The sequence below is a fragment of the Fundulus heteroclitus genome, chromosome 21 (assembly GCF_011125445.2).
Source record: "Fundulus heteroclitus isolate FHET01 chromosome 21, MU-UCD_Fhet_4.1, whole genome shotgun sequence".
Taxonomy (NCBI): Eukaryota; Metazoa; Chordata; class Actinopteri; order Cyprinodontiformes; family Fundulidae; genus Fundulus; species Fundulus heteroclitus.
This window is the reverse complement of record NC_046381.1, coordinates 25,232,576-25,250,432: the sequence shown is the minus strand read 5'-3', so window position 1 is coordinate 25,250,432 and position 17,857 is coordinate 25,232,576. Positions and strand designations below refer to the sequence as shown.

The window sequence follows — 17,857 nt, the reverse complement described above, 5'->3', positions numbered from 1 at the left end:
CTCTTTTTCCTCTTCTCTATTTTTATCACCTTTTTCCCCTTTCAGCATGTTGTCACATATTTTTCTCTTCCTTTCTGTATCTTTTATCTTTACAGTTGTGTCCACTGAATGTGAAATAGTCCCAAGAATATTATATAATAAAGCTTTCACACACACACACACACACACACACACTTGGTTATATATAATATATAAAATCAAGCACTATGCTCGGGAAAGTAAATTTGTTTTGCTATCTTTGGCATTAAGACAACAATTCTTAATGCTACACTGCCAAGACACATTTAAAAAAAAGAAAATTACATCACACCAACAAAGGAGGATTTTAAAATAAAATGTGGGCCTACTGAAAGGTATGACCATATCATCTTCAGTTTATGCAATTGGCTTGCATAAACTGGTTTAGGCTTGTCTGTCAGATTAAAAGAACCTTTTGACAATAACAACATTTTAGCCGGTTCTAAACATACCGCTCCTTAAGTCCACTTTTTGTTTTGCTTGTATTGGTCTGATGTAATATTCTGATCCAACATATTGTTTTCCTGGTTGTAAGCTGAAAATCATCATACTTAATAGAAATAAAGACTTCTAAACATCATTATGTGTGTTATTCTTCTATATAATGTTTCATAAATAAATTGACTTTTCTTAAATATAGCCAGCCTAATACTTTATTTAATATCACTGTGTACACCTGCGGGTTTTGACATAGGACGTCGGACTGGCACCCGGTCCAGACCTGTAATTGGCCAGCCCAGCTGTCTGTCATTAACTCTTGCCCGGTGACAGCAGCCGGCCAAGCACCGGCTCCACCGTGTGACTGTCCGCACTCAGAGCTACTTCCCCGCTGAGGAGAGGCTACAGCAGCGGTTGTGTGGAGCTCCAGCAGAATGAGGCGCTCAGAGTCGGGATGTGACCGCTTGACCCGCCGCGCTCAGGGCTTCGCCGTCCAGTCAGTCACTCGCTGCTAGTTCTACTGAGGTTCTTCCCACAGGTCCGTCAGAGCTCAGTGAACGGGACCTTTCATTGTTTTAGAAAAATTGGACTCACGATTCACGCGAACTGAACCGCGCCATGATCCCCGAATCCCATCGGACCGGGAACACGAGAGGCAGGACTCGCTTCCAGCCGAACCCAAGTCCGGTTCCTGCCTCAGCTTCTGCTGTCACGGGAGGACCGAACCCGGCTCGGTCCGTCAGCGGCTTGCTGTCGGAAATCCGAACCTCCATTAGGACGGAACCTTTCACCGAGCAGTACTCCGTTCTCCCCGGCCGAGAACTGGGCAGGTGAGGAACAGTTTTAGAGCTTGAACAGGTTCTGACCAGGGGTGTCCAAACTTTTCAGTACATGGGTCAAAGGTGTCAAGTCAAAGGAACTCGAGGGCCAAATAATTAACACAATTTTTTAAACAAAAAATATATTAATTTTTGACCTGCTCTACAAAATATAATTTTAAATACTCAGATTTGTTGTAGGAAATGAATGTGTAAGTTATTGTCGATCCAAAATTTAAAAAAGGGTTTTGTTCATTTGTTGTATTAAAAGATGGTCATCCAGTTTGCAAATTATTTTCAATAATTTAATTGGGCTCTTTAACAATACTTAACCAAACGCACCAAAGTCTGCATTTGAGGTTTTTTTTTTCTCTGCATGCATTGTTGAATAGAAACATACTATTCAGTTGTGTTTTAGACTGATTTTGTTCCAAGTTTGACAGAAAGGCATTTAATATACTATTGCATGTGCTGAGGGGATTAGATAAATGGCTGATAAAGAAGCAAAGGTGTTGTCTTTAAAAAGAAAAAAAAAGTTTGAGGAACATCAACAAAACCCAAAATATGATGCAAGATGCAATTCGGGAAAATATTCCAGATAGATTTTTATTTATTTTATTTTTAGGTACATCTAGGGATCTGCATTGTTAAGGATTCAACGACTACTACTCTTAACAATACTCCTTATCAATCTAGAATTTTATTAATACACTTTTAATCAAACAAAGGGGTTAAAAAAATCTTGATCACTTACTGGTTTATTTTTTTGAAAATACAAGAGTACAAAATAAAAAATATTTTGTGTGTGTGTGTGTGTGTGTGTGTGTATGTATATATATATATGTATATATATATATTTCGCGTTAACTCATTAGACTATTAACGGCGATATTTTCTTTAACGCGCGTTAACGCATGTTGGTCACATGCTTTTATTTTGTGAAGGTCTGTTGCTGCGGTGTAGGGGTTTGAATCAGAACAGTAGGTGGCGATAATGCGCCAATAACCTCGCTGTCAGCCCAGCCTCAGATTCAAAGAGGAAGAAAGGTGCTGGCCGGAAAAAAACACAGCTGACATGCGGAAGGCGGTGTTTCCCGCAGGTACCAGCGAGCGAGCTTAGGCGAGGCGAGGCGGTGAGTTGGCGGCCGGAACAAGTTTTGTGCGGAGCGGAGCGGGGGGGGGTGGGGTCTGTCCCATCGACCGCCGTCGGTGAAGTCGCTTCTCGTTTCAAAGTATCCATGTGTTTTTGCCTGTTTTCCCCCCTGCCATTCACTATATGCGCGCGAGAACGCAACAACAAAAAACCGCGTGTCACGTCAAATAAACGCAAGCATATCGAGTTAGCAAGCATTTCAGTTTAAAGTTCTTCCAGCATCGAATATGACAGAAACAAGTTAGTTGTAACCACTGCCAAGTTAAACTTTGGTATTGAACATAAAATGGTAATGCTGCTCCCTGCTGTTACCTCAGAAATTGCCTGTTTTTGGTAGATTTTTTTTCCCCATAAAGAGAATTCCCTGTCAGTGGCAATAAGCTTTAATTTATTATTATTGCTATTTTTTGTTTTACATTTTTAAGTTGAGCTTTACACTAAATATGTGTTACTGATAAGTGCTACAAATGTTACAACACTTTTGTTCATATGGCAGCAGAACATTAAAATAAAAGTGCTCTTTACACTACTTTTGAATTCATTCTTGGAGTTTGTAAATACAATGCGATTAATCGCGATTAATCAGTGCGATTAATCGCGATTAAATATTTTAATCGTTGCCCAGCCCTTATATATATATATATATATATATATATATATATATATATATATATATATATATATATATATATTTTAGGGCTGGGCAAGTTAACGCGTTAATTTCGCGTTAACTCATTGAACTATTAACGCCGATATTTTCTTTAACGCGCATTAACGCATGTTGCTCACATGCTTTTATTTTGTGAAGGTCTGTTGCTGCGGTGTAGGGGTTTGAATCAGAACAGTAGGTGGCGATAATGCGCCAATAACCTCGCTGTCAGCCAAACCTCGGATTCAAGCAGGAAGAAGAAAGGTGCTGGCTGGTTAAAGGAAAACGCGGAAAAAAACAAAGCCGACACGGGGAAGGCGGTGTTTCCCGCAGGAATTTGCTTAGGCGAGGCGGTGAGTTGGCGAACAGAACAAGTTTTGTGCTGAGCGAAGCGAGGTCTGCATCAACGCCGTCGGTGAAGTCGCTTCTCGCTTCAAAGTATCCCTGTGTTTTTGCCTGTTTTTTCCCTGCCATTCACTATTTGCACGCGAGAAAGCAACAACAAAAAAACGCGTGTTAACGTCAAATAAACGCAAGCAACGGAAGCATATCGAGTTAGCAAGCATTTCAGTTTAAAGTTCTTCCAGCATCGAATATGACAGAAACAAGTTAGTTGTAACCACTGCCAAGTTAAACTTTGGTATTGAACATAAAATGGTAATGCTGCTCCCTGCTGTTACCTCAGAAATTGCCTGTTTTTGGTAGATTTTTTTTTCCCCATAAAGAGAATTCCCTGTCAGTGGCAATAAGCTTTAATTTATTATTATTGCTATTTTTTGTTTTACATTTTTAAGTTGAGCTTTACACTAAATATGTGTTACTGATAAGTGCTACAAATGTTACAACACTTTTGTTCATATGGCAGCAGAACATTAAAATAAAAGTGCTCTTTACACTACTTTTGAATTCATTCTTGGAGTTTGTAAATACAATGCGATTAATTGCGATTAATCAGGCAAATTATGCGATTAATCGCGATTAAATATTTTAATCGTTGCCCAGCCTATATATATATATATATATATATATATATATATATATATATATATATATATAAATAAAAGGCTAAAACACTATCTTGAATAAAAAGTATGTTGTAGGAGAGAGAAGCATCTACTTTGACAAGACAAAAAAAAATTAAAAACACTCTAAATATACTTCAAAAAATATATATTATTTGGAGAGCAAACCAAAATATGGCAGAGGCACCCACAGTGCATAAGCTGTAAGTGCAACAGTTTCAGAAAAGAAAATACCATTACCCTTTAAAGATTATATTAATAATATATTTACTTCCCACTTTGTAATCTAGTGGAAGCTTTGCTCATGCGTGACTCATTTTCAATGAAAAAAGACTTGAAGCTGAGTTTGCTGCAGTAGCACAGCGTTGCTGACTGATTGACTGACCACCTGTCAGAGCATTAAAGTGGGAGGGGCTTACAGCTGATGGTTTGCTGAAGTAACGGTAAACTCAGAGCAATCGGTGCTTTAACTTGTTGCCAAAGTCTCAAACAACAAGGAAAAAAAAAATGCTAGATCCATTGCGTGTCACTGTTGAATAAAAAAAGTCACTAGAGGGTCTGAAAAGTTGCTAAATAGTTGGCAACAGTCAGTGTTGATGAAAGTAAGCAAGGGAAATGTGTGAGAGCAGAATGTTAGCCCCGCCCACCTCAAGTTTTGTGCAACCTTAAAAATCCCGTTAAGAAGACCGATAAGCCTATAGTATGTTGGTCCTCGAGGACCATCAGATATGGCCGTGGGGGCCGTTTTGATACTGGCTTTTGGTACCCACCCCTACACAACATCGCTTTCCACTGATTTCCTGATGTTATTTTGGGTAAACCAGATGTTGAGTCCGACTTTTTTCAATTACATTTAGGCTATGTGCACACTGCATGGAATGCGACTCAAATTCAATCTTTTTGCCCATATGCGACCCATATCCGTCTTTTTCATGGCAGCATGAAGGGCCCATTTCCAAACTTTTCACCCAGAAAAATTCTGATTTGTGCCACTTCCATATGTGGCACTAATTCAGATACGTATTGGATATTTTTCAAAGTGTTCGCAGTTATCCCTCTTTCACGTCACTCTCCTGTCTCTCACTACACATCCACACACAGCAGCTGCAGTTAGCGCTACATAAAAGACCATGGTTAATAGATGTGCTGCTTTCTATGTACCTAACTCCGTCTTCCTATAATGTGGTCTTAATATTGTCGGCTGCCATTGCTCAACAACTTTCTAATAATAAGGAAAGATGCTGGCTGGTATCTGCATTTTTTTTTCTTTCAAGGTGTTTTGTTAACAAAACTGTATTGAACACTCCTAGAAACAATATTATTTCCGTAAACGGGGCGCTGCTTTGCGGTCCTGAACCATTCAGACAGAAGTATGATGGCACAATTAATAGTAGTATGAACAACACCCCCCCCCCACCCCCCCCTCCCCAAAAAAAAACAAAAAAATCCAATTGCAACAAAAAATCAGAATTGAGTATCAAGAACTACAGTGTTTAGCCTTAGATGCAAAAACATGTCTCCCAATCAAAGACTGGTGACTCATACTTTCATCATCTGTCGTTTGGACTGTTGTTATGCTTTGAAAGCATGGATTTGTAGAAATGGATTTACATCAATTTCTACATTGCCTACAAATTGTCCAGAAGGCAGCAGCTCAATTTTAACTGGTATCAAGAAACATTAACATAAATCTCCCATTCTGGCTTCTCTCCACTAGCTCTCAGTCCATTTTACAATAGTAAATTATTACATTTAAATTGTAAAGTTCTACTGACTTCAAGTCTTACATCTCAAATGATCTGCCTAATTCATATTTATGCATCTTCTCAACTTCTACACCCCACTGAGAGCTCACCGGTCAACCACACTGTTATGATCCGGCTAGGGTCATAACAGTGTGGTTATTTAAAAACTGTCTTTCGCATGAGATGTTACCATTTGGAGTATATGACTTCAGAGTGAGCTATGACACTCAACACAATAGACAAAAGGAACTAATGATTAACCCAACACTTACCTAGGTGAAAATAAATAAACCAAATGACAAAAACTTACCTCCCTAAATGAAATAAACAGGAGAAAACTAGAAGCAAAAATAAATGGCAGCTCACTGCTACAACTCCATAATGTGCTTTTTACAAAGGTGCTTTAACCATAACAGCAGGCCAGTTGGGATAATGAGGATGTATGACAGGAAATCCTCATCAGCGTCTTATATAGTCGTCATTCCGGCAGGCCACCAATCAGTCGTCTCCAGTCTTTTGATAAAAATGGTGTAAAATTTAGAGCTTACAGTTAATGAGGAAACAAGCCATGTGGAATTTAACACCTTGAGTAAGGTGGGGCGGTCTTCTCCTGGGACATGTCCATAATTGTGTGGTTAAATTCCAACAGATGGACTTTGTCACATTTTCCTGGCCTGGTTCTGTTCTGGTTTTTACCATGGGGTTGCTAAATTTCTGAGTTGCCTTCTACATTCATGCTGAAATTGATCAGTTCAACTGTTTGATTTCATCAATGTGATGTGGCTCTGGGTGGGCCTTAGAGTTCATTAGTGAACTGTATCCTTTTGAAATCTCTTCTCCGTCATCATATGTCCTCTATGTATGGTGTCACCTCAGAGTATTTTACAAACTGTCAAATATCAAAAATTTTAAAAATGATTTGAGACTCAACAGCTGTTATAAGTCTTAGTGGCAAACATGGGCGCTCACTGATTAGCCAGTGTGGTAAGAAGTTTACTGAGCGACATGGCAATCTAATAGTAGACATTTTTTAATTGTCAATAAATAACATCGGTTTGAGTGTGTTTCCATCCAATTTTGTGACTGTGCTTGGGCAACAACAGGTTGCACTGCTAACAATGGTTAGTGTGGAAGTTATTACTGAGGGAAAAATACTCTGCTGTCAGCAAGGGTTTAGGAATGGGTTGAACCTTACAGATCCGTTAACGCTTTAACATGTTTTATTGTTCAAAAATGCATTTATGTAGATTGACTGGCAGTTGAACTGGTTCTTTCATTAACAACTTTCTGACACGTCTGTCCTCTCACTTCTGAATCTGTCAACTGTCTATTTGCATACTGAATGCCCTAAAAAGAAAAACCACAATAGCTACATTTACACAGACAAGAGTAATCGTAATACACGGCCGATCGGAATAGAAATGCGTTCCTGTAAACGCGCTGGGCGGAAGATTATGATCATATAAAGCTTAATTGGAATGAAATTGTAATCCCAATGAGATGAGTGGTTTATGCCAATTGACAGTCAGATTGGGATGTATGTAAATGCTTGTCAGGATCAATTTATTTTGAATGTGGCAAGCTGAGCTGTTCATGTGTGTTCGCTGTCAGCATGACATAAGTATTTCAGCTTTGAGTGGCGAAAATATGTTGGGGAGCAAAATTGTCTTCGCTCCCAATACAGCCTTTCTATTTGAAACATTAAAAGAGCTCAAAATCATTTATTCAGGAACAACTCAACCGTAATTAGAACCTGGTGCAAGTCCAGGCCGGGCGCTCTGAAGACAAACCAACTCATACCCTTGTGCTTTTTTGCTAGTTTTGTTGTCCGTGTAAAGCAGGGCAATTAAATAATTTGGAATTGGGGCCAGTTCATGAATCTGAGGCAAAATAAGGGGCCAGAGAATATGAGTAATCACGGCAACAAAAAAAGAAATTACAACATACTGAAGTCAATATTTTCTGTTTTGTAAATGCAGAACAACATATACACATAAATCCACACATGGACTACTACTGTCAGTTGTTTACATTTTCATTCATTTAACTGACAAACAACTTCAATTCCAAGTGCACCAACAAATATAAAAAACAAAACTGCATAGTATGCTTCTAATTACAACAACATAACAGTGAACTTTATCAAGGCACATTTCAAACTGCTTTCAACAATAATCACCTCAGCCATTTTAGCCCTGCTAACATGAGAAAAAAAAATAACTGTAACAGTCCCTTAGTTGACCTCTCTTTACATTTTTTTCCTTTATCTGCCTATATTGAAATTGCATCAGACACCTCAATATTTAGTTCAGTTGAGCCATACCATATAAAAAAAACATTAAGTGCATATTATGAGGTGAATAACATGTTAATTGCATCATACTGTTCAAAAATCAATCCTCATTACTTGTTTGACTAACATGACTGTCACTTTGCATGTAGTTTGCCAACATTTGCATCTAATGAGAGAAATGGCATTTTTTTGACTTAGCAAGAGCAGTGAAGTCAGGTGTATATGTTGTCAGGGCAATGCGTAAGCAGTGTTGTAGATGCTGGTCAGTGAGGGATATGCGATTGTGAGTTTTAATGGCATTCATGTGTGAGAATGACGACTCACAAGTGTATGTTGAGCCAAACATTGTCATAAGAAAAAGTGCAAGACCCCTTGAGTGTGGAAATTTTTCTTGGCTGACTACATGAGTCCAGAATTTTTCAAAACGTGCCTGCTGCAATGACTGTCGCAAGTCATCTGACGACTGAATGTCAATGAGTTCCAGTTGTAAAAAACCTTAATCCAATGATGGTACTAGCTCCTTTCCTTTCAATGCAAAGTCTGTCTCAACATTCACACAGAAAGGGTCCTTAACATATCTCACCACTTCGCTGGAGATGCTGAAATCATCAAACCTGGTGGAAAAGTTGTTTTTCAGTGAGTCAATAAAGCCTGACATCACCTCAGTAATTTGCAGACCAGATTTCTTTAATGTGGGGAAGTGGAGCATCTTCCCAGGACAAAGATCAGCAGAGAAGAGTGAGAGCTTTCTTAGAAAAGCATGAAGTTTCTCCACAAGTTCTGAGACTGTTTTATCCCTGCCCTGCAACTCCATGTTGAGTTGATTCAAATGATGGAAAACGTCACTCAAAAAGCAAACAGTGGCATTAAAATCATCATTTCCCATCAGAGACAGAAACTTGCCAGCTTTTTTCATTTTTGAAGACTGGAGAAACACCAGAATCTCCTCTTTTAGTTCACAAAAATGTTTCAATGCGTTTCCTTTGCTAAGCCATCTAATGTCATTGTGAATGAGCAAATCTTTGTATTCAGCAGACATGTCAGTCAACAGCTGGCGGAAAAGGCGGTGCAGTAAACTGGAGGTGCAATGGATAAAGTTTATAATTGCCATGACAGAGTCCATGGTCTCTTTTAACTTAGCACTGAGTTTGGCACACAGAAGGCTTTGGTGGATGAGGCAATGTAGCGATCTCATATGTGGAGTAACGGCTGCCATCCTCGCGGCAAGCCCCTGATCCCTGCCCACCATCGAGGGCGCGCCATCCGTCACCAGCATGTTGACGCGCGCCAAATCCAAGTTGTTCTCCTCAAAGAATGAAGCAATTTTGGTGAATAAAATCTCACCAGTGGTGTGCCCTTCCAGAGGAAGTAGTCCAAGCAGATCCTCGCGAAAACATTCTCCATCAAAAAAATCGCACATAGAGACACAGCTGCGCAACATCACCGTTATCTGTCGACTCATCCACGGCCAAAGACATCACCTCAGCCTTCCTCAGCTTGTCCAAAAGTGTCTAGAAAACATCCGAGGCAAGGGACTCGACTCTCCTCATATTTGACGTGTCAGATATTGGAATTTGCTTGATCGAATCAATAACGCTTTTTCGGGTTTTTTCATCTGTTACCACCTCATTAATGGATGCCAGCATACATTCCTTGACTATCTCCGAGTCTGTAAACGGCTTTTTCTTTTTTCCCCAATATCCATGCCACTCGTAACGATGCCGCCGTTGCTCTCTCTTGATCCGTACAGGCCCGAAACAATATGCGACGTCTTTGCTCATAACAAAATGTGAGCCCTGAAATCTTCTGCCTCCGAGCAGCTGAGCCCGGTGGGAAAGTAGCGTTGAAGTTAGCATGCGTTGTGTTGTGATGCCTTCTTAAATTATACTCTTTACACACGGCGAGGCACTCGTTGCAGATTAAGCACACAGGATTCGCATCAACTGCAATAAACGCGTATTTCTCTGTCCATTCATTGTTGAACTGCCTGCTCTCCGAGTCAACTTTTCTTTTTTTAAGGTAGAGAGAGACATTTTGTCTTGTTAGCCAATCCTTCACGCTTGACAGATAAAAGCCAGAGAATTGAATTAGAGCGCGCCGTGAATGGTGATTTTTGATTGGTCATGTGCGGTCTCCCAAAATATATGTCCGACGAAAACAGGTATTTGTTTTTGTATTCCTGTTTTTCCACCATGACTTAAACGTGCGCATCCCGCCCCCTACTGCAGGAGAGAACGTGCAGTTAGTCATATTCATGCACTATGTAAGACTATCAGTATGTAATAATCACAGTACACTCTAGGGGCCGGTACAAAAACCCAAAGGGGCCGGACCCGGCCCTGGGGCCGCCAATTGAATAGCCCGTAAGTACTTTTTTTTTTTTTTTAAGGAAATTTGATAACTGTGTATGCCAGAGTGGTTCTATTCTGAATATAGCCAGAGCCATATAAACCCACATCATGATCAAATTGATTGTGTTCCAAAATGAACGGTAAAATCAGATTTTTTTTTTTTTTTTTTTTTTTAAATCTGATTACATTTCAATCTGATCGTGAAATTTCGTGCAGGTAAACACAGCTAATCTCATTGCAACAAGATGGCAGTTATTACAAGCAAGCATTCCAATTTTCTTTATTTTTTGTGAACTCTAGTAAAATATCTCCTGTTATGTGTTGCTCTGTCTTACCTGTTAGTCTGCTCTTGTCTCTCTCTCACTCTGACTCCCTTCTTTTCCACTGGTAGAATGAAGGAAGTCTAACTCAGCAACACTGCAGAGTATATAAATTCATAAGGTTTTAGAGTTCCTTCAAAATGTTCCTGCTTGAGTATGGCCATAAAGGCCAAGGCGGTTAATTTAATTCTACATTTAAAAAAGGATATTCACAAGTGAAAACATTTAATACGGGTATGCACTGTGCAGCAAAGTGCAGCATGTTCAGTCAGATGTGGGATTGTAATATGATTAGATGTACTAGATGGGAATAAAGATGTTTGGCTATAATGCAAAGGAGCATGTTTAGCATAAACCAACCAAGCACATCAGTGCAAGGCTCTGATAATGGTGGATCACTGGCTTTTCTTTGATATGGATGCATAAAAATTACACATTACCTTAATCTATGGCTAGATAGATTAATAGATAGAACATGGATGGATGGGATAATTAAGATGCAAAAAAATTATTAAAATTGTACTGTAAATTGTAAAGTTGATCAGATTTTCCCCCCTAGCTTTTAAATATCAATACCTTTTTTTAAAGCTTATTAGAAACACGTTGTTAAACTTTTGAGTAAAGTTAGATATTGTTTAAGGGCGTCTGAGCCTTGTGTGTCTGGCAGTTATTTTTGCCTTTGAGTAAAAACAAGTCCATAGTTCGGCAGGGGGCTTTTTCAGCTGTGTTTTTGTGCAACTCGCTTCTATTGTGTTGCTTTACAGCCCACTCTTCTCCATGTGAAACTAAAAAATAACTTTGGTAAACTTCACAAAAAGCTCTCAGAGAATCGCCTTTCTCTGAGAGAGAAGGGTGACGGTAATTGGTTCCACCTCATTAGCATATTCTGACGCGCTATGGGCACCAGCTCAGCCACCACATCTCTGGAAGTGTTGATAAATTTCTCCAGTGATTTCCCCCTAGTGACCTATTGCATTCCTCCTTTTTCTTTTCCTTTTGCTCAAAAGTAAATTCTTGCTTGTGAAATTGGTCAGGTGCTCTTGCAACTGACATGTTGGCTTCCCCCCTCTTCCTTCCTTGGGTAGGTGTAATGACATAGCATCTATTGATATATCAATAATGAATATGTTGTATTTTCTTTTACATTTTTTTGTCTTTGACAGAAACAGACAATCATATATAACAAATGCATTTATTAAAACAAACAAAATACAAAATTGCAAGAGAGAGGCCCCCTAGTATTGCGAGGCCCTGTGCGGTTGCATAGTTTGCACAGTCTATGTGACGGCTCTGGGTGGGCCCAGTTCCTGCAGCCACAGGTCCCAGGCCTCCTACAAGTCATTAAGCCCTCCTTGAACTACTTTGTATACCAATGTATACTGAAATCAAATGTGAGACCATCTGTCTGACAGCTGAAGCTTGGGCCAAATTTGATAACTAGGGCAAAAACAGTAGCAGAGGTGCCCGAGGATGGCTGAAATAGTATCCACTTGTAATAATGACCTGGTCCAGCCCTCCTACTGACAGAAATGTTAGCAAAGGACGTTAAGAGAAAATAAAATGGTGCCTTCAATTGTTGGAGACTAATAACAGCTTGATTAACTGTCCTCTATTGTGTTAGATATTTGGACATGAGAGTCTTCTCTATCTGCTATCCCCACATGACATTAGACATTAAAGAATATATAATAGTCTTATCTCTTTTTTTATCTTCTTTATTTCCAAATCTTTTCAAGAACATAGTGTTACTTGTTGAGATGCCAACACTTCTTACATCACCAGTCAAAAATGAGAATCATTGCATCCTTGAAGGCTTATTTAATGTTATCTTAGAAAGCACACATATCCCTGCAATGCTGGGTCTTTCTGATGGTCAAATATTCAGCTAGAGAGAAAGCATTTCAGAAAATGAGCACAACTCAAACTGGAGTAAACAGAAATACTGTTTGTTAGGAGGGAAAAAACAGAACTACTGTAATATATATGTGTATACAGTGGTGCCTCCAGAAACCTTTCATAGGGGTGGCCAGATGGGGCCACCTAAACTCTTGGGGTGGCACATTGAAACTAAAAGCCATAATTTCAGGATTTTATTTTACTGTTGTAGTAAAGCTGCCTGTAGAAAACTATCAGACTTAAGTAAACACCTACTAACATCTTTAGGTTTGTTGTTTGATTTTTAATGTTACTAATGATCTAATATGCATAGACCAATAACAATACATTTTGAGTTGAACAATTACTTTTTGTGTAATTAGGAATAAGGTGTACATTATTAATTTACTGAAAAACAAAACAATTACTAGAGGAAAGTAGATACTGGCAGATACAAATAAAAGCGCGATAGAAGAGCGGCTGCCTTGCTGGCTGTGCATCTCAGAATGAAATGCTAAACTGATGCTACTACAATTTACACTGGCCAGTGGGGTGGCCAGGACATGACATGGGGGGGCCATGGCCACCCCCTGGTGGCGCCACTCTGTGTATACCCTTTAATTATTGCTTTGTTGAAGCACCTTCTAATTTTCTTACAGAACTTTATTTTTTTTTCAGTAGGGGTCAACCATCAGGGGCCCTTTCTTCGCACGTGCTTAAAACATCCAAGATCAAATGGATCCAAGATGATTTCATCCGGCTAATCATGATCCGGCTAATTGGGTTCTTTAAACACACCTGTTGTTTATGATTAGTATGGCTGGATTGAGTTATCTGAGATAACTGCGCGTTCATGCGTTTGTTTAATAGGGGAAATGTATCTATAGTAGAAACAATGATCAGCAACGCTGCTATTGGCTGTTCAGTATGGCCAAAGAATGTCAACAGTTTTTCTCCCAAGCAGAACACGAACTTTTAATAGAAGGTTATGCCGAATTTGAGTCATTAATTAAAACGACAGGGAGCACATCAAAGTCTGCTAAAGCCAGGAGAGAGGGCTGGCAAAAAGTAGCAGACAAATTAATGCGTAAATACTGTCCATGGTAGATGTTTCTATCACTTTCTACAGTATCAATTGTTGCATTTTATTAATTTCATATTTACTTTGTTCTTTTACATCAGAGCCTCCACGGGACCCACTAGAACACGGGGACAAGTAAAAGTGATATACAAGAATATTCTACAAAATGGTAGCCTTTAATTATTATACTTTATTTTAAAAAGCCACTTGTTATGTCAAGAGGTCCAAATTTTGGTGTCATTCCTTAGACCAGGGGTCAGCAACCCAAAATGTCTGAAGAGCCATATTGGACCAAGAAAACAGATCTGTCTGGAGCCGCAAAAAATTTCACTGGGCGAGAGGCGGGGTTCACCTGAACAGGTCGCCAGTCTGTCGCAGGGCAACACAGAGACAAACAGGACAAACAACCTTTCACGCACACACTCACACCTAAGGACAATTTGGAGAAGCCAATTAACCTGACAGTCATGTTTTTGGACTGTGGGAGGAAGCCGGAGTACCCGGAGGGAACCCAAGCATGCACAGGGAGAACATGCAAACTCCATGCAGAAAGACCCAGGGGTGTACTCAAACCCAGGACCTTCTTGCTGCAAGGCAACAGCGCTACCCACTGCGCCACTGTGCATAATGAGCATTCATGTTTAATTTTTATTTTCCTTGCAGCACATCCTGGAGAGAATAAAGTATCACTTGACTATACTGCTCTATGATGAGGCTTTAAATTTAACTTCCATAACAATATTAATGTATTATATTTCATTGCGTTGATGATTAATGAAGAAATTAGTTTTTTATGTAATTTTTATATTTGGGATTCAAAAAAACGACAATGAAACATGCACAATAGGCCTCCTACAACTTCAGCCCACCCCATGGAAATAAAGTGCAGTTATCTTTATTGCTCATTAACACAACAACCCCCCCCCCCCGCGCCACTTATTTGGACAACAGAGTGCAATAAAACAGCAGCTCTTTAAAAAGGTAACATATATAAAATAAAACAATAGAGTTTTAGCTTAATATCTGTGCATTATCCTCTTCTCTTTGGTTTTGTGCAAATTAGGCCGTGGGCCTAAATCTGTAGGATGACTTTTTGTATGAACTGTCAGGGGGCACCTTTTTTCCACTTGGATCAGTTGCTACACATAGCAGTGATCTCAAAACACCAATTTTCCCACGTTTTTACTTGCATATTAATAAGTTATAGCCAATATAAAATATAAACTGTTGCGCTCTGGTCCAAGAGGTCACCTGATTCGAGTTTTGCTGCTCAGCCAATCAGATTGCTGTATTGTCAGCCGTGCAAGTTCAACCAGTTCATCATGGCTGTGCCCGTAAGGTGCTGTATCTGTTTCCAGACAAAAAATAGCCCAGTTCATCCATCCATCCATCCATCCATCCATTTTCAAACACGTCTATCCCTTGTGGGGTCCTGAGGGGTGCCGGTGCCTATCTCCAGTTGTCAATGGGCAAGAGGCGGGGTTCACCCGGGACAGGTCACCAGCAATGTTCCCCCTAATTTTTCACGTGTCTGAGCAAACACACAAACTCCCCGAGCGTTCACTTGACCTCTGTGAGCAACGTCACACAAGCACACTGAGGGTACATTACGCCTGTCCAAAACCTGAGGGTATATCAAGCTACATGGTTTAATAAAAGAATCAAGTTACAGCAATAATTTCTTTTAGGTTATTTAGTTTAGATAAAACTGATTTAGCCCGATTACTTGAAAAAGACAAAATTCTTGGATTTTTTTAAAGAGCTGTATAGCTTATTTTTATTTCAGAGTAGGGGTCCTACTAAGGAAGAACTGAGAGATGTGCCCATCTTTCAGAGTTCCACTCTTGTTTCCATTAAATTATTTACATTTTATGCAGTGAGATTTAGCTCAAGCAGGTGGTGTTGTGAAGCCTCTCTTCTGTCAGTCTGCTCCAGGGCAGCTGTGGCTACTAACATAGCTCAACACCGTCAGGGTGTGAATGGTTGAATGATTGACCAGTGTAAAGCACTTTAGGGTCGTCAGATGATTTATTTCAATATTCTCAGCCACACATCGCTTTTCTAACACAACGAGGGAACGCTCTCAATTCTGAAAAATTTCTTTGTGCTGCTCCGTTTTTTTATATACCAATGACAGCTTTTTAATAACATAGGAGATGATGAAAATCTTTCAGAGGCAGCTGTATGTCGCGCTGTCAGGAATGTTACTGTTGTACTCAGTTATAGTTTAAAGTAGTGATGGGTCCGGCAACACCGATGCGTCGGCGCATGTGTCGGTCTCATAGAGCGAAACCCGTGTCGATGTGTGTATTGCTACGGAAAAGTCACGTGACCGATACAGGAACTGCTTCGGTCACGTGACCAATACAGCACCTGTTTCGAACTGACTGACGCGCCAAACTGTTTCTGTTCCCTCTAAGCTGCACGCGTGTGCATTCGCGCACAGCAGCGCGCACAGCAAAGCTATGCTGCGCAGTAAATAAAATCCAAGCTGAACTGTAAACAAAATAACGGTTAATAATGGTTCATTTTTAACCATTTTGCAACTCTGGTGTGATGGTGTTGTGCCACAGTCTCGCTCTGTGAGCGCAAGGTGCTGATCGGAGCGCACCACTGATGAATGGGTTCTGCAACGCCTTTTTGGTTGGGCGGGTTGCGCTGTGCGTCTTTGTTCTGAGCGTCGTTTCAGAAAAAACGGCTGATCTACACTGAGTAGAAAGCTGTTGCTCTGAGTAGTTCTTCCTCCCTTTGTCATAATCAGCATGTCCGATTTCAGAACAGATGATATCAGTCAGGTAACTAAACACAGCGCCCGATCAACCATTTGTAAAAAATAAAAAAGCCAGTCCACAAGCATCCTCCTTCACATTATTTTTTTGACTGTATCTAAAAAAAATCTAATATATGTTTAATTCAAATGAAAATATAAAATAATACAATGCAACATACAATGATTTAAATTGTATTGTGTATACTTGGTCATCAAATCAGTGTCAGTTAACTCTGTCAACCAGGTTGCCTGTAGGGATTTTTAAGGTCCAGCAGGTGTCAGTATTCAGTGACACAGTATCGGCACAGTATCGGCACAGAGTGGCAATGTGTCAAAACGATTCATGACGCCTCATCGACCCATCACTAGTTTAAAGGTGTTCCATAGTCAGAGACCCACAAAATTAATAACAGAACTTTACAGAATGAAAGCAATAATTTATTCTCTGTCAAATTTTGTCACTTTCATTTCTACTTTTCTATTTATATATTTTAGTTTCCATTCACTTATTTTCCCCCCAACACTGTTAGTGCTACTGCACATTTCTTCACATAAATAACACCACCTTTACTTCAGCTGGGAATATACATATAGCCTATATGAACAATATAAAGTGAGGTTGGCACAAATTAAACACTTACAAGACAATTATGTCAACTCATTTTTAGAAGGATGGGTGATCAATGCTTGCAAAAAGATGAACATCTGTTATTCAATAACTCACACCATCCCAATATAAATTGCATATATTGAATATAGCCAATTAATGATTTAGTTGAGTATGTGTAAACATAAGAAAACTTAGAACTTAACCATACCTGATTAAACTTCATCAAGATTGGCTGCCATGTCCTTTCAATGCTTTTTGTAATCAATGCGCCCTCCCCACTTCCCCCTTTTGTGTTGAATTAGTGAAGTGTGATAAAACAGCTTTAATTCTCCGTCAAATAACTATTCTATCAAGCCAACTCGCTTTTTCCTCAGCAACAGCATTATTTCTTATGGTTAAATATTCTCCATATGCCTTTATTAAAATTTTGTAATTCCACTGGCGGGAAATGCGCACCATTGTTGCCATGGTGAAGCACGTCATCTGCGTTCCATTTATCAGGGCTTCTTTCAAGCTCGTGCTCGCGTTGAAGTCATGGTTGGTTGGACGCTGTGTTTAGTTACCTGGCTCACCTGTTCTTTCTAATCAGCGTAGCTCGGTAATTTTTTCTTTCAACGAAGTCCAGAACAAAGACGCACACCGCAACCTGCCCAACTATAAAGGCCTCACCCACAATCAGCGGTGCGCTTCGATCAGCACCTGCGCTCACAGAGCG

The 17,857-nt window shown here is 39.7% G+C and overlaps 1 protein-coding gene across 1 annotated transcript in view; it reads left to right on the top strand.

The window, feature by feature from the left end:
- The first annotated feature begins 767 nt into the window (after positions 1 to 767).
- stk17a (serine/threonine kinase 17a) overlaps positions 768 to 17,857 on the top strand; it is a 72,545-nt gene continuing 55,455 nt past the window's right edge. Inside the window, exon 1 of the mRNA XM_036125436.1 lies at positions 768 to 1,286. Within this exon, the coding sequence (XP_035981329.1) occupies positions 1,075 to 1,286 (212 nt within the window). The 5' untranslated portion in view covers positions 768 to 1,074. The remainder of the gene's footprint in view (positions 1,287 to 17,857) is intronic.